This window comes from Stomoxys calcitrans, chromosome 4 (genome assembly GCF_963082655.1).
Source record: "Stomoxys calcitrans chromosome 4, idStoCalc2.1, whole genome shotgun sequence".
Classification (NCBI taxonomy): domain Eukaryota; kingdom Metazoa; phylum Arthropoda; class Insecta; order Diptera; family Muscidae; genus Stomoxys; species Stomoxys calcitrans.
The window spans coordinates 21,390,190-21,415,707 of NC_081555.1; the positions used below are offsets into that span (position 1 = coordinate 21,390,190).

Here is a 25,518-nt window from a genome sequence, read left to right on the forward strand (position 1 = left end):
GATAAGGGACCTCCTTTTTATTACAGAGTAGAGAAGTTTACACGGCTTGATTGCCTCTGGCAATAACCTCAAAAGTGTCACCAGCTCAAGGAAATGATAACCACCGCTAAAAATTTTTCCGATTTTCTCGCCGTATTTCTCGTATTTGAATCTATAGCTCGATAAGGACACTGTAGGTTACTTGAACGTCAGGTCCATAGACTTGCTGATAAATTAAGAGAAAGTATTTCAGGCTAAGAGACTTAGGGCGAGGTAGAAAAGATAAAAGGTGGGAGTAGATCACAACATCGGCGGATAGTTGAGGTAATAGTAGGAAAGCTGGTGCGGAATTTCAAAACGGAATTTTGTGACGACCATAGAACTCGAGCCTGATAAACTTATACCATAAATAAGGTTGCTACGCAGATGGCCCGATGATAGGGAAGAAAATGGGGTGTCTGATATTTCGATTTTCAATCGCCATTACTACCTATAACGTGGCCCTGTTGGCAAAAGTCCTAGTAATAGCAAAAAGCGGGTACTGGTATTGTGCCTACACTAGACAAACGCAAGGACTAGTGGTTTATGGCGCACAGTTGTTGCTGCTATTGGCCAAATTTCAAAAAATTAAAGTCTAATGTTTGGTACCAAATATGTATGCATTAACTCTTAAGAGGTAATAGTACGTTTTCGATTGTGTCCGTGGAAATGCAGCCAAATCTTATAAAGGGTGACTTTTTAAGAGCTATAGGAAAGTTAAAAAAAAACACATCAAATTTAGAAAAATTAAATAAATCCATTTAATTTAATGGTTGAAGATTATTTAATGCAAATGTTGACCGTGACTGCGCCTCAAATGGTCCATCCGCTTAGTCCAATTTTAGCATACTCTTTCCAACATTTCGGCCAGTATCTCACGAATAAATGCTTCAATGTTGTCTTCCAGTGCGTCAATTTAAGCGGGTTTGTCTGCATATACATGAGGTTTAACATAGCCCTACAAAAATTAGTCAAAAGGCGTTAAATCGTACGATCTAGGCTACCTATTGGCCGGTTCTGAAAGTGAAATAATATGTTCACCGAATTCGCCTCTCTATAAGTATTGTTACACGTGGCACCGTCTTGTTGAAACCATATATAATGGAAGTCAAGCTCTTGCATTTTGAGCAAAAAAAAAATTGGATATCATCTCACGATAGCGCTCACCATTCACAATTGCGTTACGATTTGCATCATCTTTGAAGAAGTACGGTCCAATGATGCCACCAGCCTATAAACCGCTCCAAACTTTGACTTCTTCTGGATGCATTGGTAGCTCTTGCAAAGCTTCTGGCTGATCTTCACTCCAAAATCTGCAATTCTGCTCAATAATATTCGATAATTTGCCAATTTTGTTCGTTTGTAAGACGATTCATGGTTAAATTATTGACCAAACTGAAGATGCTTGACAGTGAAAGAAAACACGAAATGTACGTGAGCTGTTTAAACCAGTGTTGTCAAAAAGACAATTGCTAAAAATCCCCCTTTATAAATTATGCCTTCCTGGGGCTCAAAAGTTCAAATCGGAAGATCGGCTGATATGGGAGCTTTATCTAAATATAGCCCGATATGAGCCATCTTCAACTCACATATTGATGAGCATCCTACAACTCACCGCTCCAAATTTCAGCGAAATCGTATAACAAATACGGCAAAAATGGGCTTTAGACCTAAAATCGGCAGTTCGGTCTATATGGCAACTATGTCGAAATATAGTCCGATTTGGACCATATTCGGTTCGGATGTTCATATAGTACAAGTTATTGTTTCAAATTTAATCGAAATTGGATTTAATGTATCTTTGACCTCTGTTTCCATACAATCCGACCATAGTGCGACGGTAAACTTAAAGAAATCGAAGCTGCGGTGGAAGGCTTTCCTAAGCTATCCTACAAACTTTTACTTTAATTGGCTATGACAGAATGTTTGTTCCACTAGCCGAACGTAGAATAGCGTTTCAAGCGCCTCGATCTTCTGCGCTCATTCTTAAATCTCGGAAACCAAGTTTCGAGGTGTCTCCCACTCCACAACTTGGTCTTTCCATCGGGCTTTTGGTCTTCCCGGTTTGCGTTTGCCTTTACCACCGTTTTTGCCTTCAAAAGACTTCTTTGCTGGAGCTTCTACATCCATTCTGACAACATCACCTGTGTATTTTGATGCGTGTAACTATGCTATCGTCGTCATACAGCTCGTGGTTCATACTTCGCCTATATTCTCCAATATCCTACAAACATTTATCTTCATTTTGGATGAGTGTTCGTCTCCGCGATGAATAAAACAATCTTCTGGTAGATTTTTACGCAATTTTTTCCCGTATTAGTCGCGAAACACTCTTCTACGATATCATTGGACTATCCATTGTGTATGCGCAATTTTAACTTTTCGCGTCGATTCTCTTACAACTCATTGCGTTATAATCGTTCGTATGACTCGTGAAATACTCTTCTAAGTTAACATAAGACAATCCATTGCATGTGCGGAAGTCTCAGCAACTCTTCGCGACGATTCTCTTACAACCCATTGCTTTATAATCGTCTGTATGACTCGTAAAACACTCTTCTAGCTTATCACTAGACAATCCATTACATGTGGGGAAGTTTTAGTAACGTTTCGCGACGATTCTCTTAAAACCCATTGCGTTATAATCTTCCATATGACTCGTGAAACACTTCTAGGTTCTCATTCGGCAATCCATTGTGTGTGAGGAAGTTTAAGCTTCCCTTCGCAACGATTATTGCGCAACCCATTGCGTTATACTCGTCCAGAAGATTTGTTTATTATTCACCTGAGTAAACTTTTCGCGAATGTTGTTATTTTCAGGCCTGCTTCGTTTAGGACTTGTATTTGATTATGTTATTCGATGTTTTGTTTTGAGCGGACAACTTTCGCAACACCAAACAGAATTCTTACTTGGCTTATATGAAGATTGGTATAAGCACGAATGCCGAAAGTAGCGTGTCTTTGATGAACAACTGATCTTTATATGCGTTTTTAGATCTTCTAAACAAATAACGAGCAAATGTTTTAGAGCAATATTTAATAGATATTCCAAAACTTTTGTGGAAGAGTATTGTATTAATATAAAACACTCATTTGTTACTCACCCACACGATTCTTGTGCGATTCTTAGATCTACCAATACTCTTCTGACTTACACTTTAGCAACTCATATGGAAGATTCACGGAACACTCTTCCAGAAGATGCGAATTGATGGCACAACGCCTCACGACGTGGGAATCGTCTACGACTCTTAGACGAGCTCGTCTGGAAGATTCGTGGAAGATTGTTTGGCCATCAAAAATGTTTGCCAGGTATCCCTGTTTAAGGACATGGACGAAAATACGCATATAGGACGAATAAATAAATAGGCTGAAGAGACGTAGGCAAAATATGCTACGGATAGATCAGGACTGTGGTAAGACGCGACGAATAAGGTACAACGAAGAAGCTATGGGAAGGACGGCAAATATCATATATGGAGATCAAGAACGTGACAAGACAAAGCGAATACAGAAAGAGTGACAAGACAAAGCGAATACAGATAAGAGGCAATGAAATGGCAGATAGTATGGCTTTGGACCAGAGGTTCGCCAACAAATATTGAGTGAGAGCAGGAAGGAGATCTGTGCATCTACACAGGGCACATAGGGTTAAAGACACACCTACTTAAAAAAAAAATTAAAAAAAAGGGCAAAGGAATGTAGGAATAATGACTAGTCTTTGCAGCATTTCCCATAACCAGGACCGACTTTCGCAAAAAATTTCCAACAGTTGGAATTGGACATTATATCGTACCGGTACAGGATTGAGGATGGTCGCAGCTCATACCATCGCGGTATAATCGAGGCGACAATAGGAAACCTGGAAGGAAGGGAAGAGGTTTCCGATCGGATTACTGAGATGAACCTTAAAGTCGAGTGCTAGGCACTGCTGGCATCGGCAAAGTCTTGGATAAACGGATCTCTAGTATTGTCATCTGGAAGATCATGTTACACGGATGGATCAAAGCTAGAGCACAGAGTGGGCCTGGGGGCCTACATTGAGAACCCATTGACTGAGATCTGTTTTAGACTAACCTATACGGTCCTGCAGGCGGATATTTGGGCGATGACGGAATGCGTGATGTGGTGTGGTGCTAAATCGAGGACGTCGAGTGTGAACATCTTTACCGACAGATAAGTTGCCATAAGGGCAATAACTACCAGGACGGTAAGGCGAACAGTCTTGCAGTGTAAGAAGGAGATTAACGCCATCTCTGAGTAAGGCAAAATCCGCATCGTTTGGGTGCCGGGCCATAACGGTGTAAGGGGAAATAAAAGGGCAGACGATGAAGGCCAGAGGACTGCTGTCAATAAACTTGGTTATCCCGAAGCCTTTCGGGTCGACGCAGTACGAGTCAAAGGAGTGGGCGACGAATGCGCATGCAGCATTTTGGAACAGCGAAATGGTCGGTAGGACGGCGAAAATCCTATGGGGTATCCAGATTGCGAAAAGACGAGGCTATTACTGAAAAGAAGTAAGAAAGAGGTCAGTATAGCTTTCGGTATCATAACGGGACACATAGGACTACGAGCTAAGTTATATAAAATCGATGCGGCAAGTGATAGCATGTGTATGGCATGCGGTGAAGATGATGAGACGTTGGAGCATTTCCTTTGTCATTCCCGGCTTTCGCGTCCAACACATACCGGCACTTAGGTGGGGACACAATACCAGACATGAACCAACTTAGGGGAGTGGTATTGAAAACAATTAAGGATTTTGTAAGTAGCACGGAATTCCTAACTTAAAATTTTCTTTTTAGAGGTTACTTTATAGTTTTTGGAGCGCACAACAAGTCGATTACTGGCTTAGGAGTATGTCCATAGTGACATGGGGCGGATTCATATCTGCACCCTCTTTGTAACCTAACCAAACCTAACCTATACTGGCTTCGGGGCATAGAACGGAAGACGTTTAAGAAATTTGTGTATACGTAGAAGGACGGTAAAGGCCCTAAGAGAAGATTCATACCGTGATGGAAAAAGTTGAATACCAAGTAATATTAGGTAGCAGATCTGCACGATCTTCGCATCTACTCAGTGCACATAGGGCTACAGACACACCTTAATAAAATGCTGTGTGCAATAATGCGTGTCTTTCAAGGAAAGGTTTCTAACCGTTGACATTGGACATTATACTGTACTTAGAAGTATAGGATGGACTATGAGACATTGGAACTCTTCACATACCCAGGTCCAGCTTTCGTAAAAAAGTTTCCAACAGTTGGAATTGGACATTATTTCACACTTGAAACGATTTGGGGGTATAAAACGGAAGATGTTTAATGAATTTGTGTATACTCGTGCACAGAAGGACGGTAAAACTCCTAAGGGAAGATTCAGAACGTGACAGGGCAAAGCAAATACTAAGTGAGGTTAGGTAGAAGATCTTTACGACCTTCGCATTTACGCAGGACACGAAGGGCTACATTTGTCATTATAACGTATTTGAAACGACCTAAGAGCATAGAAGAGAAAAAAGGTCCTAACATAAGCAGTCAATTGTGATCATACATTCAGGTTTAAGGACAGATACAGATCCCATTCGATGAATTTCCCACGTTAACCCCAGTTTCTTATGGTGTGCTGACGTGAAACTCATTGGTGTATTGGTAGAATGTATATATTTTTTGTGTAGTATCAACCCTGCTGATACTACAGAACAAATGGGCTTAAATCGTTCTCAGGAGAGCATCCTTGTTGTTTGTAGTCCTAAGTCCTAAGGTTCTTTTGATAGGCTTTAACTCTATTAGCTAAGGACCCTCTTTCAATCAACTTAAAATCTTGGGCTTTGTAAAGCAGAGAGAAAGTTTTTTTTTCAATATTTTGTATTGTTCCATAAATCTCATTAATTCCATTGGGATTGATTCAGTTGTTTTATTTTTCAATTCTGCGCTTTTCTTAATTCCACAAAACATACTATGTATCGCGTCGAGCAAAAAGCCCACATAGTACATATTCCGATGTAGAATTCAACGAGTAATACACTCGATATACTCTATATAACAAGGCTAAGATGATGCTGTTGATCATTTGGTGAGAACTTTCGCTGTTGTTTTTTGGTTGCTATTGTTGTTGTTCTTGTTGTTGATGCTCTGGTCGATCTTTGAGATGCGATCGGCTCATAGCCAACTTGAAATGGTTTTCTTAAATCAGTATCCATTCCGTCTTCAATACAGTTGGACTCAGTCGCTGCTGCAAACATCACCACGAACAAACGAATCATCATCATTATCACCGTCAGTGCAAACAAATACACAGGCAAGCAAAGTAAAATTCTAAATTCTTAGTTCTAGAAAAACAAAACAGAATTTGAACGAAACCAAAATGAAAAGCCAAAAAAGAAAAATACTTGTGAATGTGGTCGTTGAATTGAGAATTTAGTTCCGTGTTTTCAATACCAAGTGTTTTGAAATTTTATATTCAAGAGGAAAAGTGTAGGGGCTGCAGCCTCCGCAGCAGCAGCAGCAGCAATCACAGCCGTTTTCAATACGCTGCGAATTGAAAAATCATTTTTCAGAGAGTCGTTTTCGTTGTTGGTTGGCCTACTCCCCCCTGCTCTTGGGGTGGTGTTAGTTGTATAAACAATACACCCGACATATAAACAGTGCTTGTTGCTTTATGGTTATGGCCTCGAGAGAGGAGTGAGTGAGCGAGCGAGCGAACAAGAAAAGTATGAATGTGAAAATCGTTTAAAAATAGCACCCAAAGTCTTTACTTGGCGGCCAAGTGAGTGGCTGAGTGTGTATTTAAAGGCACCGTTTTCTTCTGCCAGCCAGTTGGCCACCCATGCCCATCATCATAGCTGTTTCATTAATGACACACTACCCAGCCAGCAAAACAGCCAGTCTTGAGGATACTTTCTTTTACTCACCAATTGCAAAATAATCAGCCTTTGTTTTGCCTCAATCCAAATCTTGGCCGTATGATGGATAAAGCAATGATTTCGCAGCGTCATGATCAATGTTTAAGAAATACAAACAAACACAATATCACTATTGTGGATTGTTTTTGTTTTATTGGTGAGGGCGGGGGCTGCCAACCCCAGCAATGGCTAGCTTTTGGCCATTTCACAAAGCAGTAGTGAGCAAACAAAATGGCAAACTTTCTCTCTCTCTCTCTCTCTCTTCCACTCTTGCTCTCTCGGCAGACCAAATCTTTAAAGCAGGAATAGGTAAAACCACTACGCCGCGTTTTGTTATATTTCATTAGCACATATGCACACACATTGAGTGAGTACGCAAAGTTAAACTCAATACACACGAAAAAATGAAAGTGTGTCAAAGGCAAAACAAATTGGACTATAATGGACTTAAATCCAAGTATTTTTATTTCATGGAACATTTTGTGTAAATTTTAATTTTTTATACATAATTTTGTAGAAATAGTTTTTTGATGGAAAATTTTATTAATCTTTATTAAAACTACCTTTTTCTTTCATTTTAATTGGGAAAGGCTAGTTTAAGAATCCTTTCCTTTGCGAAAGGATAGTTAAAGTGGACTTTTCATTGGAAAATAATAGTTTTAGTATAATTTTCTTTAGGAAAGTTTAGTTCAATTACCTTTTCCTTTGGAATAGGATAATTTTAGTTGCCTTTACTTTGTAAAAAGATAGTTTTAGTATCCATTTTCTTTGGGAAAAGCTAGTTTTAGTATATTTTCCCATGGTAAAGTGTTATTTTAGTACACTTTACCTTGTAAAAGGAAAATTTTAATACACTTTCCCCTAGGAAACGGACATTTTTGACCCTTTCCATTCAGCAAGTGTTGTATAAGTACCCTTTCCCTTGGGAAAGGGAAGTTTAAATACCCTTTCCCTCAGGATCAAAAGATTTAGTAACCTTTTAATAGGGAAAGGGAAGTTTTAGTAGCCTTTCCTTTGGGAAAGTGTGGTTTCAATACCCTTGTCTTATGGGAAATGTAATTTTAGCACCCTTTTCTTTAGGAAAGGGTAGTTTTAGTAGACTTAGTCACCCTTTCTTTCAGAAAATGATATTTTTGCACCCTTACCTTTAGGAAAGGTCAGTTTTTGGCATCCTTACCTTTGAGAAAGGGCCGCTTTTGCACCCTTATCTTTGGGAAACGTCAGTACTGGCACCCTTACCTTTGAGAAAGGGCAGTTTATGCCCCCTTACCTTTGGGAAAGGGCAGTTTTAACACCCGTTTATACAGGAAAAAGTAGTTTTAGTAGCCTTTCCACTGGAAAAGGGTAGTTTTAGGAAAGGGTTGTTTTGTTTCCCTTGGGGAAATTATTTTTTCCTTTACTTTGAGAAAGTGTTGTTTTAATATCCTTTACTTTGGGAAATGGATGTTTTGTTTAGTTTTCCTTTGTGTAAGTATTGTTTTAGTAGCCTTTCCTTTGGGAGACGGCTATTTTTAGTACGGTAGTTTTATTACCTTATGTTTTGAGAAAGGATAGTTTTAGTAACCCTTTCTTTTTGAAAGGGTAGTTTTTGCTTGCTTACCTTTGGGAAAGGGCAGTTTTGCAACCTTACCTTTGGGATAGGACAGTTTTAGCGCCCGTTCCTTTGGGAAAGGACAGTTTTAGCACCCCATCCTTTAGAAAAGGGTAGTTTTAGTAGTCTTACCGTCGGTAAAGGGTAGTTTTAGTAACCATTCCTTTGGGAAATAGTAATTTAAGTAGCCTTTCCTTTGAGAAAGAGTAATTTAAATAGCCTTTCCTTTGGGAAAGGACAGTTTTAGTAACTTTTTGGGAAAGAGCTGTTTTAGTAACCTTTCCTTTGGAAAAAAGCCTTTTATTTTTGGAAAAGGGTACTTTTTATACCCTTAACTTTGCGAAATGGTAGTTTTAGTGTTTTTTTTTCTTCAAGAAACGGTAGCTTAATAACCTTTTCTTTGGGGAAAAGTAATTTTAGTAGCCTTTCCTTTTGGAAAAGACAGTTTTAGTAGTAAAGTATAATTTTTGTGGTCTTTCCTTTAGAAAAGGTAGTTTTAGTAGTCTTCCATTTGGGAGAGGATAGTTTTAGTAGTATTTCCTATGGGAAAGCGTAGTTTAGGTAGCCTTTCCTTTTGAAAGTAAGTTTTCCTTTGGAAAGTGTTGTTTTATTAACCTTTCCTTTGGAAAAGAGCCATTTTAGAAGACTTTCTCTTGGAAAAGGTTACTTTTAATATCCTTATCTTTGCGAAAGGGTAGTTTTAGTAGGTTTTTCTTCGATAAACGGTAGCTTTAATAACCTTTTCTTTGGGGAAAAGTTATTTTAGTAGCCTTTCCTTTTGGAAAAAACTGTTTAGTTGTCTTTCTTTGAGAAACGGTAGTTTTGGCATTCTTTCCTTTGGAAAAGGGTAGTTTTATTAGCCTTTACTTTAGGAACGGATAGCTTTTGTTGCCTTTCCTTTGAAAAGTATAATTTTTGTGGTCTTTCCTTCAGAAAAGGGTAGTTTTAGTAGTCTTTCCTTTGGGAGAGGATAGTTTTAGTAGTCTTTCCTATGGGGAAGCGTAGTTTAGGTAGACTTTCCTTTTGAAAGTAAGTTTTCCTTTGGGAAAGTGTTGTTTAATAAACCTTTCCTTTGGAAAACGGTAGTTTTAGTACCCCTTCCTTTGGGAAAAGGAATTTTTGGTACCCTTTCCTTTAGGAAATGGAAGTTTCCTTTGAAAAAGGTAGTTTTAGTACACTTTCCTTTGAGAAATGGAAGTTTTGGTAGCCTTTCCCTCGGCAAGGAAAGCTATAGAGGGAAAGGGTAGTTTTAGTGGCCTTTCCTTTGGGAAAAACTAAAACTACTCTAGTTTTAGTAACATTTCCTTCGGGAAAGATTAGTTTTAGTAGCCAGTCCTTTGATAGGGGGTAGTTTTATTGGTCTTTCTTTTGAGAATGTGTAGTAATAGTAGCCTTTCCTTTGGAAAAAAGTACTTTAAGAAGCCTTTCGTTTGCAAAGGAGTACTTTAAGAAGCCCCTTCTTTGAGAAAGAGTACTTTAAGAAGCCTTTCCTTTGGAAAAGAGTACTTTAGGAAGCCTTTCCTTTGGAAAAGAGTACTTAAAAACATTTTAACACTAGAGCCCCAATCCAATTGATTTAAGATAATCTCCGGAACCCGTCTACACTACGATTAAAGTATTTTGAATTTGTCAACAGGGATGTTTCAGCATATATTTTGTGGTCAGCAATTAAATTGGTAATCGATCTTATTAAATTAAATTACAAAATTTTATAATTTCAGTAAGAAATTGTCAGATGTTGAGAAAATGTGCTGCCCAAACCTACCGATAATAACCGATACACATGTAGTGTTGCATTTGAATTTCGAAGGAGATTTGCTGCTAATCTCCTCAAATGAGAAGATTTGCTGCTTATCTCCTCAAATGAGAAGATTTGCTCACACTGAAAATGTATGGGAAACCTCGTTGCAAAACATGAGATTTCCGAAATCTCGTCGCAAATCTAGATTTGCTCCAAGTGTAAGCATGGTTTTAAGTAGCCTTTGCTCCGGTTAAGGGTATTTTAGTAGCCTTTCCATTGGGAAAGATAATTTTTGGTAGCCTTCCCTTTGGAAAAGGGTAGTTTTAACACCCTTTTCTTTGAGAAAGTGTGCTCTTTGTAGCCTATCCTTTAGGAAAGGGTAGCCTTTGGGAAAGTGTAGTTTCAGTACCCTTTTCTCTGGAAAGAGAAGTTTAAGTAGCCTTTCCTTTGGGAAACTCTAGTTGTAGTAGCCTTTCCTTTGAGAAACAGTAGTTTTAGTAGCATATTCTTTGGGAAATGTTTCTATAGAATGTTTTGTTAAAAATATACACGCTTTGGCAAAATTTTATTTCCATAGAAAATTGTGTAAATTTTTTTGCAATTGAAAATTTGTCAACATTTTATTTGCTACAAAATTTTATAAAAATTTTATTTCTTTAAAAAAAATTTTGTCAATATTTTGTTATGTCAAATTTTTAATTTCTATAGAAAAAGTTGGTATGTTGTGTTTTATAGAAAAAAATTGTAAAACAATTTGTTTTTTACGTGTACCTTAGAGAATGGGGAACAATTTAAACTTAACAGAAACATGAAATTAGCTGTCCGTTACAAATCTATGGCGCATGCTTTAAGTTCGTTTAATAGTTCCATTGTTTAAGAGTAAAAACATTAAAGTATATAGGTATGCGTGAGATCGTTTCATCATTTCCTTGGCTGTCTGCATTTCTTTAGCCCATGCTTGGCTCACCTATACACATTTGCAGCAAGCTAAGAACCATTAGAATAAAATACGCCAACCGTAGAAGTAAAGAATGAGAAGGCATTAGACAAGGAAAAGTTCTTTACATATACTCACACACACACATACACCCAAACACCCACTCAGCCTTGGACATAACACTAACTTTTGGCAGGCCGGCCTAGGCTGCAAACATTTTCCTGTGAATGAATATGACACACATAGTACTTACACACCCAAACAAACGTTATGGCTCATTCGTCATTTACTTTCGCTCTCTCGCGCTCGCTCTCTTTCTCTTTCCCAGTCTCACTTGCTCACCTAAGATCTTATTAAATAACGGTGATCACGGTGGCGTATTGATTCGCTTTTCTAGTTTCTGTTGGTGGCTGTGTGTGTTTGGTTTTGTTGCTGTTTTGTGAAAATTGAAAATTTAATTTTAGTCCAAGGTTTGAAGAAAAGCATCACCTAGTGCTTGCTGCTTGCTTGCCTAGCAATCGTTTGTCAAAAAAAAAATGCTCCCCCCATATACCTACCTATTGTTGTTTGTTTATTTAGAGGCGCTTTTCTTGTGTTTCCCAAAATCCCCACTCTTATTATTGTACTTAACTATGGCGTTGTATAATGTTGTTGTTTTTTGTTTGCCTTATGTGAGCGTTTTTTTTTTCTTTTGCTTTGACTTGTCTTTTGACTTATTTACGTTTTAATTGGTCCAAATCTCAACTCATTGCCTAGTCAGACCATTAATCGTATGTGTATGGCAGTCTTTGTGTATGTAGGCAACTCTCCTTACATTTTCTGGGGGAATTGAACAAAAATTTTAGATTTACAAGAAATTTTTCAGATTAAGTGATTTCTCTAAAACTCCAAACAATTATTGATTGACAAAGGAAAAGTTATGTGATTTAAAAACTAGACAATTTTGTAGTATTATTTGAGTTAACAGTAAACGATTTTGATAACTAAGTAGCACATATTGCAACTAGGTCATGGCATTAATTATTTCAAACTTCACATCACTAATGCAGTTATACATTACAAATTAATCGAAACATCTACACCTCTATTTGTTTTCGTCTATTGAGTCAACTGCAGGATTAGAGTGTGCTCAGCATCACCTACTATCTCTTTTTATACCCATCACCATAGGATGGGGGTATAACAATCTAGTCATTCTGTTTATAACACCTTGAAATATTCGTCTTAGACCCCATAAAGTATATATTCTAGCAATGCTCGTCCGCCCGTCTGTCGGAATCATTATAGCGGTCGAACGTGTAAAGCTAGCCGCTTGAAATTTTGCACAGATACTTAATATTGATGTAGGCATTAGTGATTTTGGCCGATTTGGCTGAAATTTTGCATGCTGTATTCTGTGTTAAGGCTTCCAACAACTGTGTCAAGTACGGTCCGAATCGGTCTATAACGTGATATAGCTCCCATATAAACCGATCTTCCGATTTGACTTCTTGAGCCCTTACAAGCTGCAATTTTTGTCCGATTTGGCTGAAATGTATGTATGCGGTGTTCTGTTACGACTTCCAACAACTGTGCCAAATACGGTCCAAATCAGTCTATAACCTCCTATAGCTCCCATGTAAACCGGTCTCTCGATCATCCTCGTACGCTTTCTAGAATCTTAAATTTTTGCTGGTTTGACAGAAGTTTGTTATGAAATATGGGTTGCCCAAAAAGTAATTGCGGATTTTTCATATAGTCGGCGTTGAAAAATTTTTTCACAGCTTGTGACTCTGTAATTGCATTCTTTCTTCTGTCAGTTATCAGCTGTTACTTTTAGCTTGCTTTAGAAAAAAAGTGTAAAAAAAGTATATTTGATTAAAGTTCATTCTAAGTTTTATTAAAAATGCATTTACTTTCTTTAAAAAAATCCGCAATTACTTTTTGGGCAACCCAATAGCAGTATCCAAGGTGATGGGTTCCCAAAATTCGGCCGGGCCGAATTTAGTACGCTCTTACTTGAACGGTGAACTACATTTCCCCATTTTGTGTAGGAACTATTACTCAGATATTAGTATGTCTTAACATTCCAAACATAGCAAGCCATTATTCAGAGTGCGTGCAAAATTCAAGGCGTCAAATCTTCCCCAAAAAAAGGGTTCAGTCTGCTTGATTCAAGGGTACAGCTTGCATACATATCGCAGGACGAAACAATTAGGGAGATGTTGTATAGGGGCATTATTCCCCATACTACATCTATCTATCGAGCACATCTGTGGTTCAATGCGAAGGTGGCATTTTGTGTCACGGCACTTTGTCCATCTGTTCCATAGCACATAGCCTATCCAGTCTCAGCACGGTCCACCTGGTCTGATCTTAGGGTTGGGTCAGAGTGTTGGCTCCCACATTGTTCAAAACTTCTTCGATTTTACTGCACACAATCTCGCGCAGGGCGATGTCCTGGAAATGGCCTAAAATGTCTTCGATCTTTAAATCCTCAAATAGGTGGAGGATGTAGATTTTCCTAACATCAATTGTATTTTAACTACTTGATACTACATACTTCTCAGATTTGTTAGCTTTTTTTTTTGTTAATCACATTCTTTTGCAATGATTAATCCTTCCTTGAAGAATACTGCACCCAACTTTAACAGTAGAGTCATGATACCATTCACCTGTTTTGCGTAACCCTTCTCGTTTTCATTGCTACACAAACCCAGGTTGATTCATATATGTATACTGTGTTATTAAACTTAGCGGGGACTGAGTTCAGTTGTCTTATCAGCAGTACTCGACCATATAAAAAAAAATTAATGTTAGTTTGGGGGAAATTCAGCCAAAGATATGGAAGTAATCAAAGAAGGGGAGGTGAAGATGGACGAGTCTACCTGGTACTACCACGTAAAACACAGAGAGTACGCATAAAAAATCAAAGTGAACCAAGCAGTTGCAACAACAATTACAACAATATAAAGCTTCGCTTATCAGTGACAACAACAAGCGAAGACAACAAAGAACCAATATCAAATAGGGCTATAATATTCACCTGATTCATGTTTTCACATACAACCATGTGAAAACAAAAGACTATCAACCAAAGTGAACAACAATTGTTGTCGTCTAACCTTTTTTTTAATCTTGGTGGGCAATACTTTGCAGGCTGAGCATTGAGAAGACCTTAAAAGAAAACTGTGCTCTTTTCCTCACAGCACTCTAAAGAGAAAAGCTTATAGACCATGGTCTGAAGCGAAAGTAATAATTCAATGACTAAAACATTGTCATGGCAAAGATAAGCAGCCAAAGTATTGGTTAAGAGCACTGGGTAAGATAAAGCAAGAAAATAAAAATAAAAACCGGAAAGAGGAAAAGGAGGGAGGCTTGTAGTACCAACCAACCTTTATTCATGATTGCATTTGCTTGCTTTCAATTCAGTTTGACCAGTTATCAATCAATAATATTTCATTGCGAAGAGTTGCCAAATTGCTCATCTCGGTGATGGAGCAAAGCTCTGCAAAAAAAGCTGAAACTAGTTTCGAGTTTTTATAGCCGGGTCCAAACGGCTTGCCGCATAGCGATATCTCCTTGGGAAGAAGTTTTTATATGGCAAAGTGCCTCACAAATGTCGCCAGCATTACGAGAAGAAAACTACCGCCGAAAATTTTTTCTGATGTTCTTGCCAGGATTCGAACCCAAGCGTTCAGCGTCATCCGCCTTGTGCTATGATAGTCTGCGCTGGAAGGAGCCATCAACTTGTATATTTGAATTCCATTCTTTAATCTGAATCACTAGGCCTGTTCCTGTTTATTGAAAAGGCCAGAAACGACAAACTGACAGCTGTGGAATGCTGTTATCTCAGAAGTTCGGAGTGGGCTTAGAGGATGCTCTGTGCCTCATTATCTTTAAGCTAGGTTAGGTTAGGTTAAATGGTTTGGTCACCATAGGTGAGTCCACTCCAAGGCCAGTTCGGCCTCCCCTAAAAAGGAAGAGAAGAGAGAGAAGATGTGAGTCCTCGAACCATGTCCAGAGGTTATACATGAACAAGTAAAAGCGTGCTAAATTCGGCCGGGCCGAATCTTAGGAACCCATCACCATGAATTCTGCTAAAAATTTATGCAAGATAAATTTAGTTGAAGGACATAATTTTATTCTACAAGCCAAACTTCCGTCAAACTAGCAAAAATTAAAGCTTCCAGGAACTGAACAAGGATATTTGAGAATGGGTGGTATATCAGATTAAAGACCGATTTGGACCGTACTTGACACAGTCGTTGGAAGTTATAACAGAATACTATGTGCAAAATTTTAGCCAAATCGGACAAAATTGCTGCTTCCAGGGGCTAAAGATGTCAAATCGGCAGATCGGTTTATATGGTAGCTATGCTATGTTAAAGACCTGTCCAGTAAAACACCCGCTTTCGGTAAATGGAACATTCTCTCCTCTCAAGTTGTCTTTCATTCCAATTCCAAAATGCCCGAGTCGAAGTTAAATTTCCTGTCCAGTAAAACACCAGCTTTTGGTAAATGGAACATTCTCTCCTCCCAAGGAGACCAGTGCGGCTGTGTGTAAATTGTATCACCTGCTGAAAAGAACAACTTGGCAAAAGTTGGGAATTTAAACCGCGTGTCATGCACTGGCTTTATACTGCAGCTTTATGACCTATAACGCTATATTGTTGTTGTTGTTTGTTTTTGCTTGAATTTGTTGAGTGTCAAGACCCAGGAACTCTGCGACTAAGATGGGGTGCTTCCACAGGGATCTGGGTCTGAGTCGAGTGGGTCTGGCAGGGCAGTTAAACAGGTGACGTGTATCGTGCGGTCTCTGGTTACAATCGGCACATACATCTTGCACGCCGGCATCAATCCTTGCTCTGTAGGATTTGAGGCGGCTGCATCTGCCGGAACGTAATTGAGCCAGAACTATTCTGATTTGCCGGGGGAGGTTAATTTCTTCAGGCGCAATGGGAGGCGGTCGTTCTCCAAGGACTACATTCACCCGATAGCCATTTAGCGCATCTTCTACCGTGTCGGCATGAATGTTGTCTAGACCTGCTTGATATGCCGCTATATGGTATTGAGGTCTAGTGGACGGCTCTTTAAAAATTCACCTACTGTTCAATACTCAACCGGATCCAAAGAATGGCTTGTTTGTCCATTCATAGTCGCACTGAGGAAGACTCCACCTGATGCACTGAATTTAATGCTACACCTAATACATTAACGACTTCTGCAGATGCTATGAGAACGATGTGGATCTTTTGTATGTGTGTTCCGCACTAACAAGTAGAATGAGTTTTACGTTAGGTTCGCATTTCTTTGATTAGCGGATGTATCACAATAGACGAAAACGTCTGAGTGAGTTTGATTGCCGACTGCCACTTAAACCTAACCTAAACACTTGTTAAGTTCGGAAGAGCCGAATCTTATATTTCCTTCATCATGGATTACGTTTGTCAGGTTACTCTTTATAGGCAGAAGCTATTGAGAGAGATGATGGAAGTTCATAACATGAAATTCCCAATGATTGGGAACGATTGGGAACATACTTAACATAGATCTTGGAGGTCATAAAAGAAAATAAGCAATCTTTAAGCCGAGTCGCATCAGAACTACGCTCTCTGTATGATCAATAATTCAAATCGGGAGATCGGTTTACAGGCCGAAAGCCTGGTTTCAAATCCTGGCGTTAACATCAGAAAATTTTTCGGTGGTGGTTATTTCCTTGCCAATGCTGACTACATGTGTTAGATATCCAGCCATGTTAAAACTTCTCTACCGAGTGTTGTCCCTAGGCGGCGAGCCGTTCCGACTCGGCATAAAAAAAAGAAGGCCCCATACCATTCAGCTTAAAACTTTAATCGACTGCACTCATTAATATGAGAGATGTATGACTGTTTCTTAATAGAATGTTCATGGGAAATTTAATATTTAAAAGTGTTCTTTATGGGGTCGCAGATCAATATTTCGACGTTTTACAAATGACATGACGTAGTTAGTATGCCACTCATTCTATGGAGAAGGGTATAAAAACTTTGTGTCGGCTTATTGTCTTCAGCTTACTTCCGTTTGTGTATCAGCACCGTATAGTATGTATAATTAATCCTGGGTTTTATTCTGGCTTTTTTCACAGGCCAATCCTCTATAACATAATTCAATTTGTTGCTTTCACCTACATTGTTAACTTCAAAGGTTCGCCCGAACAAAAAACGTAAATTTCATATTGCCTCTTGGCTTTCCTGTACTATGAGTTACAAACAACACGTCATAGGTTATTATCCTTGGGGGAATTTTTCTTGGGGGTTTTAATCCTCTAACGGGCAATTCAATTCATGGCTGGGCAATAATGCAAAAACCAAACACAAAATGCATGGCAAGCCTAAGAGTATCGATAATAACCACTCTATGTTGGTTGTTGGTATTGTTGTTGTCATTCAGTCAGCCTGCCTGCCTCCATGCTGTTTACAAGCAACACACGTTAAGCCGTAGTTTTTTTTGTGTTTGGGGCTTGGGTCTGCTAGGCAGTGTGGGTTATTGGGCCTGCAAGTATTGAAACAAACCAACCCCTAAATGGTAAACTGGTATTGGTTTCGTATTGTTGTGTAAGTGTGTGAATGTGTGCGCAATCATTGGTTTGTAAGCTTTGGCTATTCGGCTAGTCTCACGCATTGAGTCAGAGCTCTCTGTTTAATGCGATGCTTTGCAACTCTCTTCTCTTGTTGTCTCGGCTTTTATACTGAGTAACGCTTTGTTCTCTTTAGCTCTCTTTCTCTACTTGTCTTCTCACCATTTGGGGGTTTCAAGAGCTTATTCGTACTTACAAGGAATGCTATTTTAAACTTTACTTTGCAAATGAGTCAGGTTGATGACTTTAATGGGTGGCAGCAACTAAACTGCCACCCCTCGTTGTTTTCTTACCCTCCCTAGTGCTATGGATTGCTTTTACTCTCTCCCACCCGGACTTGAATTGCGCTGCAGTTCAGTACAAGACGAGGGATTCATACGTACTTTGGCTATAGCTGCTACGGCTACGTGTGGTTAGTACCGTATTTACTATCCGTGGAGTGTCTCCCCGTGTAGAACGCGCATATTTCTAGTTCGAGTTTCTGTTGTTGTCACATTGCCTGTGTGTGTGTGTGTGTGTGTTTTCTAAATCTTTCTTTAACATAGTTCATATTTTCAGTTTATTGGGGGGAAAAGGGGTTTTGGTCGGGGTGGTAAACTTTTTTTATACTTTTCTTATCTATTATTGTGTTTTTTTATTATATATTAGTTGTCTTCTTCTTCTTCGCTTCATTTGGAATTTAACGTAACTTTAACTTTGTTCTGCTGTTTTCCAAAGCATTGTTTAATGATACTTACCTGCCGCTGTGGTATTACAGTTTATCATGGCGTTAATTTTCAATTCAATTTGCTTGGCCTGGCTGTCTCTAATCTTTAGTTCAAGATTAGATATCAAACCTGTGACTGTAGTGGGGGTTTTTTGTAAATGTTGCTTTCATTCCGGTGTTGGCATATCAAAACGTTGGATTTATTTTAACTTAAGGTTGAAAGAGCACTTTTCGGACTCTTGAAATTTATGGCGAATGCGCAAAAAGTGGACATCTTCAAAGTGAATTAAGACTTAAAGTAAGCCTTTAAAAAGGATGTCCTCTAACTCCTCGCCTATTTATGGCAAGTAAGCAAACATTTAAATATTGATATGTGTGTAAAAGTGTTCTCTTCTTAAACTCTCTTTAGAATATTCTCAGTTAAAAAATGACTCAGTGACAGAGGAGAGGATTGATATCGCATAGTAAGTAAATTGACTTGTAGGTATGTCAAAATGGTTGAACTTTACAAATATCCAATAGAATGTGCGGGCTTAAAAGCTAACAAGGCTGGTTATAAAGCCTTGAAATAAATCAAAGTTTTGTTTGCAATGCAAGACTTGTGCGTCAATTTATTTCTTCCCTTCCATCGCCTCACCTTTATCAGATATCCCTCTCTTTGTAAGTTGTGATGACCATGACAAAATGGGTTGCAAACAGTGTTCCGAGAAACAATATAAATTTGTTTTGCAAAGGCAACTAAATTTAACGAAAGCCCACAAATAGAATATTCTCATGAAAGTTAATGATTAGCGTTTTAAAATCACTACCAAATAATTATTTCAATTATTAAATAATTAATCTGATATATGTTTATTTAACTTTATTTTATTATTAAATGTTTTTTTATTATTTTATTAAATTAAATTAGACTTTTTTTATTATGTACTTTTTTAATTTAATTTTAAAACTTTTGTGACACTGCATACCTATTTATGTGCAGCATGAACAATATTTGTAACTTACACCGGTATACACAAAACTTAATATAGATTTGAAAAAGGTTTATTTAACAGATTTCCTTTATAGAACAGTCAAATAAGCTTCATTAAGTTTTGTGAATAAGGCCGTTAAAATCTGTCTTTTCGGTCTAAAGAACCAAAACGGTGGCAACACTGCCTTGTCATTATCCTGTTGCAAATTGAATGATTTTTTTTTCATTGATTTTCTATCCGAGCGCTTTGTAGGTATTTGTGGTTAATTTTGATTTTTGTATGACACATCGAAAGGTGGGTTAAAGTTGATGATTCGTTTCCTTTAATGGGATTTTTACTTTGAACCACCACAAAACAAAAGTACAAACAAAACGGGGCTCCTAACGTAGCTTATCACAACAACAACAATAGCAGCAGCAGCAGCAAGAACAAAAACGAGGTTAATAACAAATAGGTATTTCATCAACGAAAAGAGGAAAGAATAGAAAGAACTACTTGTGCTAGGTAGGCTAGGCGGCTCTTCCTTCTTATCAGACCAACAAGAAAAGTAAGGCAATCATCGCCATCATTGTCGTCATAATCAAGTGTGCTTTTATTTGTTTACCTTTACAAAAACAAAGGGGGCTGCAACAACAAAACTAAGATATTAATAATACACCAACAAGCAGAAGGCTAAATAAAGTAAAGCAACAAAGTGTGCTGTGCTTGCGCTCGTTTTACTACAAAGTAAACAGTGAGAATTTAAACCAAATGCAACAACAGCAACAAAAAAAAAACAGAGACCACCACTAACTCAGATTAAAAAAAAAAACACACACGACTACAGCACCAGCGAGAATGTACCCCCCCAAAAATAAAATAACATAAAGCGCGTTTTTATCTAAAACCCCCACACAGATAGGCAACAACATGGCACACAGCACACAAGAATAAAAAACACGCAACACTCTCCGAAGATTGCCTTGTCGTTGCAAGAGCCAGTGAGCTCGGGCTAACATTGGCTGTGCCCTGAGTGTGGCTAAATGTGTTTGTAGTTGTTTATTTTCCTTTTTTCAATCATGAGATGCCCATTCAAGGAGGGTAAGGTGCAAGCAATGTAGGCTGATAGAAAACAGAAAAAAGATAAAAACAACAACAGAGAGCGAGCCCGGACATATGTTTAGTGTTGAGCGAGCCCCACACCTCAGTTAGGGGGAGAATTGACAAAATAGTCAGATTCAGATTGTGTTTGTGTAAGAGACAGCCACACAAAGAGAACATATTGAAAAGACTGAATTAAAACTTAAGAGCGCATAATAGAAATAAAAACCCACTTGAAATGGCAAAACGTAAATTCATTGTACCTACATACATATGTACGAGTATGTACTTTATAGAGTAGAGTAGAGAGAGGTTGAGTTTATAAAGTGCCGGCTGCTTATTTTTCTCTTTTGCCATCAACACACCACCTCCATCGTCATCATCACCTTGTTCTATTTTTGTGGGGTAAATGAGAGTTCAGTTCAATTTAGGCTTTGCCACGATCAACTCCAAATCTTCCTTCGGTTTTTTTTTATTTAACATACGAGACAAAGCCCCAAAGCCTATAATTTGATTATAAAACGTCCGTGTTTGATTGTGTTTAATTTTAGCTTCAAAACGTCGTCTCTTCCAAGCCGAATGAAAATGGAAAAAACTCCCCGTTACACACAACGGGAGCGCAATATGGTCTTGGGTTATGCGGCCCAATACAAGGACATCATAGAGAACAAACGCACCGATGCTGAATCAAATCGCAAAAAAGATGAAGTCTGGCGTCAAATTGCCAAAGAGTTCAATGCCCGGGTGTATCATCAGCGTTCTTCAAAACAATTGCGCCAGCTTTATAAGAATATGAAGTTATTGCTGAAAAAGGATCTATGCGGTGAGGGCAAAGGCAATCGCACCTTTATGGATTTGCTAAATACCATATCGCAACAGGAATCAGTGGCCCAATATATATCAGAGCAAATGTCTCCCAATGGTTACAGTAATGGCAGACAGAAGTATGAGGATGATTTTGATGATTCAAAGGTAAATTTTAAAGTGTTTTTCAAAAAAAAAAAATTATACATATGTACATAGCCTTTATAATCTAGTGATGAAGGGGGGTTAACAATTGTAGCGGGGTTGTCTGGATTGAATTTTGTGTGTGTGTGTGTGTGTGTTACTTTTATGTGAAGTGTATATTTGAAGATAGATAACAAACTGGCTTTGAAATGGCCAACACAATGGGGAAATCAGTCCCCAAGTGGAATTTTTGATAAAAACCAAACTGAAAACAATGAAAAACGTAACCTCTCATTTATTTGCTAAACCACACAAACACTCACACACTCACACTCGAATAAACCTGCAAAGAGGAAGTTTAGGTTACGGAGATAACAGTAGAAAGGGAATTTACCTATGACTAAAATTTTTTGTTTGAATTTAGAATAACTTTAGTTTGAATTTAGAATAACTGGTGAATGTCCGGGTGGCGAACATCAAACGCTTATCGGTCGAATACCCCAAGTCCAGCCCAAGTTTCCGGCGCAGAATGACAGGACTCCAGTCACTTTCGGTGACGTTAGAGTGACCAGCAACCCTTGGCACGCTGATAAACTATACAGCGCCGACGTGGACTCGCGACAAGTAGTGCGACTGAGCGACAAGTAGTGAAATAACATACAGATCTGTAAGAATGGCGCCCTACATACTGCGACGGGCTGTCTGCTCAGTTCTCGTATGGACCACAAGAGGCACAGATCCTAACCGTGTGAAGTTACAACTACATGCTGTCCAAACGGTGTCTACCGCACTGTTATCGCAGAGACCATAGCAAACACCAACTTGTGGATAGGTGATCAAGAGCGTGAGCCTCAGTGCTACAAGGGAGAACCACTAGATAAGGCGGCGTTTCAAAAGGTTTCTAAAAAACATTCACGCTGACATGGTAGCAAAAGTTGTGAGCATCTACCGAATGTGCGCAGCAACAGAATAAGTTAGCCTTTCTGGACAAACCATACTAGTTCTGTGTCAGTTGCGTTCCGGCAGATGCAGCCGCCCCAACTATTACAGCGCTAGGATTGATGTCAGTGCGTTGGATGTATGCGCCAATTGTGAGCCTGGACACATACCAACTTAGTCGCAGAGTTCCTAGCTCTGGTTACTTAACAGAACCCAGCAGACGAATAGAGAAGCACAATACACTGCTACAACAACAACTCAACATCATGTTCGAACAAAAAAATTTCTATAAAAACAAAATTTTTTAAACTAAAAATTTAATGAATGAACTTTAACAAAAAATATTTTCTATATAGAAAAATTTTCTATATAAAAACAAATTATAAAGAAAAAACATCTGACAGAATTGGAAAATTTGGATAAATTTTTCCATAAAAAAAATGTTGGCAAAATTTTCTTTAAAAAAAATTAATAAAAATAGCCTATAAAAATAAATTTTTGACAAAATTTCCTATAAAAATAAATTTCTGACAAAATTTTCTATAAAAAAAATATTTCTGACTAAATTTTTTTTAAAAAATGTTTGCCAAATATTTTTATAAAAAAAAAATTTGAAAAAAATTATCCATAGAAAAAAGGGTTTGAAAATTTTTCTATAAAAAAAATGTTTACAAAATTTTCTACAGAAAAAATGCTGGCATAAAAACAAATTGTATACTAAACATATTTAAAAACTAAATTTTAACAAAATTTTTTGTCTCGATCCGGATGTCCCCATAGGATTTTCGCGTTCGTCGCCCACGTCCTTAACTCGGACTGCGTCGACCCATATGGCTTCGGGTTAACCAAGTTTATTAATGCCAGTCCTCTGGCCTTTACTGCAAAATCGTCTGCTCTTTCATTCCCCCTTGCTACGCTATGATCCGGCACCCAAACGATGCGCTTTGTGAAATTCTCAGAGATGGCGTTAATCTCCTTCTGATACTCCAATACTGTTCGTGACCTTACCGTCTAGGTTGTTATTGCTCTGATGGTCAGTTTAGTGCCCGTAAACAGTTTGGTGTCCCATAATTTGCCTTGCCGGGCTTGGGTGGAAATACCACCCTTGCTTCATTTCAGGCTTTCTGAGTATATGCAAGTCCTACTCATGCTGTGAAAATAGTGGCCAGATGGGACGCCAGATAGTCGGCCTCCTTCTGTAGTAACGCCGTAAATATTCTATTAGGTCCGGGTGACTTAAATGGTTTGACGCTCCTCAAAGCTTGCTTTACCATAGATTCCGTAATGATAATTATTCCAATATTCCAGTATCTCCGTTAGTCCCGTCGTATCCTGGGGAAAATGCGTTTTCATCAAAAGCCTCAACATGTCCTCAGCCTATCTGGTGTCCACTATTTTCACTGCATGCCTAGGACTTGGAAAGGGTTTTGCATATGGCATAAGACTGGGCAAGACCCTGTGGTCTCAATGTTAACCCAGAGAAGACTGAAATCTGCCTGTTCAAGAGGAAAACGAAGGTGGGTCGATTTGAGGCACCACATTCCTCAATAGAACAATTTCCATATCTGACAAGGTAAAATTCTTAGGAGTGATCTTGGACAGTAAACTAAATTGGAAGTGTGACTTTCAAGAGCGTACTGAGAAGGCTCACAGACACGCGGACACTATGTAGACACGCATGGCTCGAAATGGGCCTTGAATCCGAGGATAGTCCACTGGCTCTACAGGAGCGTGATTAGACCAATAATTACTTACGCCTCAGTATTTTGGTGGACTGCGTTGGAGAAAAGGTGCAAAGTAAGGATAATAAAACAAGTTCAGAGAACATGTGCCTTGACATAGACGGAGCGACGAGGATCACGCCCACTGGCGACTATAGGAAACCCGGATGGATAAGAAGAGATTTCCGATCGGAAACCTGTTATGACACACAGCTGCTAGAGGCACAGTCTTGGATCGACGTAACTCTGGTATTGCCATCTGGGAGATCATAAAAAAAATTTATAGAAACAATTTTAATAAAAATTTTTATAGAAAAAAATTTTGATAAAATTTTTTATAGGAAAAACTTTGATAAACTTTTTTATAGAAAAAGTTTTGATAAAATTTTTTATAAACTTTTTTATAGAAAAAATTTTGATAAATTATTTTATAGAAAAAATTTTGACATTTTTTATAGAAAAAATTTTGATAAAATTTTTTATAGAAAAAATTTTGATAAAATTTTTTATAGAAAAAATTTTGATAAAATTTTTTTTAGGAAAAATTTTGATAAAATTTTTTATAGAAAAAATTTTAATAAAATTTTTTATAGAAAAAATTTTAATAAAATTTTTTATAGAAAAAATTTTAATAAAATTTTTTATAGAAAAAATTTTAATAAAATTTTTTGTAGAAAAAATTTTAATAAAATTTTTTATAGAAAAAATTTTGATAAAATTTTTTATAAAAAAAAATTTGAAAAATTTGTTATAGAAAAAATTTAGTAAAATTTTTTATAAAAAAATTTTGATAAAATTTCTTATATTTTTTTTAATTTATTTATTTATTATAAAATTTTGATAAAAATGTTTATAGAAAAAACTTTGATAAATTATTTTATAGAAAAAATGTTGACATCATTTTTTATAGAAAAAATTGAAAAATTTTCTATAGAAAAAATTTTGATAAAATTTTTTATAAAAAAAAATTTGAAAAATTTGTTATAGAAAAAAATTTTATAAAATTTTTTATAAAAAAATTTTGATAAAATTTCTTATTTTTTTTTTAATTTATTTATTTATTATAAAAATGTTTATAGAAAAAACTTTGATAAATTATTTTATAGAAAAAATGTTGACATCATTTTTTATAGAAAAAATTGAAAAATTTTCTATAGAAAAAATTTTGATAAAATTTTTTATAGAAAAAGTTTTGAAAAAAATTTGATAAAATATTTTTTACAAAATATTGGAATAAGAACACATAAAAACCCAAGGGAAATTTTTGTCAATTGAGCCGGAATCATACAAAAATTACTTTAGGTCAACAATCCTCATAAAAATCAAACCTTTTTAATTTTCTAAATAATTTTGACGAA

At 37.4% G+C, this 25,518-nt stretch overlaps 1 protein-coding gene and 2 long non-coding RNA genes across 10 annotated transcripts in view; 1 reads left to right on the plus strand and 2 right to left on the minus strand.

Moving 5' to 3' along the window:
- Positions 1-25,518, plus strand: part of LOC106085804 (probable serine/threonine-protein kinase DDB_G0282963) — a 41,895-nt gene that overhangs the window by 14,654 nt on the left and 1,723 nt on the right. For 2 of the 8 annotated variants that reach the window (XM_013250227.2, XM_013250219.2), the window contains one exon: positions 21,104-21,524. In XM_013250227.2, coding sequence (XP_013105681.1) covers positions 21,132-21,524 — 393 coding nt within the window. In that variant the 5' untranslated portion in view covers positions 21,104-21,131. Of the gene's footprint in view, positions 1-6,219; positions 6,331-11,645; positions 11,665-21,103; positions 21,525-22,795; positions 24,410-25,518 lie in introns of those variants that run through there. The other 6 variants (XM_059368335.1, XM_059368336.1, XM_013250235.2 and 3 more) reach the window with 5 other exon arrangements.
- On the minus strand, positions 5,913-6,504 carry LOC106085844 (uncharacterized). The gene is made up of 2 exons (XR_001221031.1): positions 6,413-6,504; positions 5,913-6,352 (listed from the first exon to the last, which is right to left on the minus strand). It is a non-coding gene; the product is annotated as an uncharacterized LOC106085844 (long non-coding RNA).
- On the minus strand, positions 11,330-12,171 carry LOC106085835 (uncharacterized). Its single transcript, XR_001221030.2, has 3 exons — positions 11,752-12,171; positions 11,485-11,626; positions 11,330-11,415 (listed from the first exon to the last, which is right to left on the minus strand). It is a non-coding gene; the product is annotated as an uncharacterized LOC106085835 (long non-coding RNA).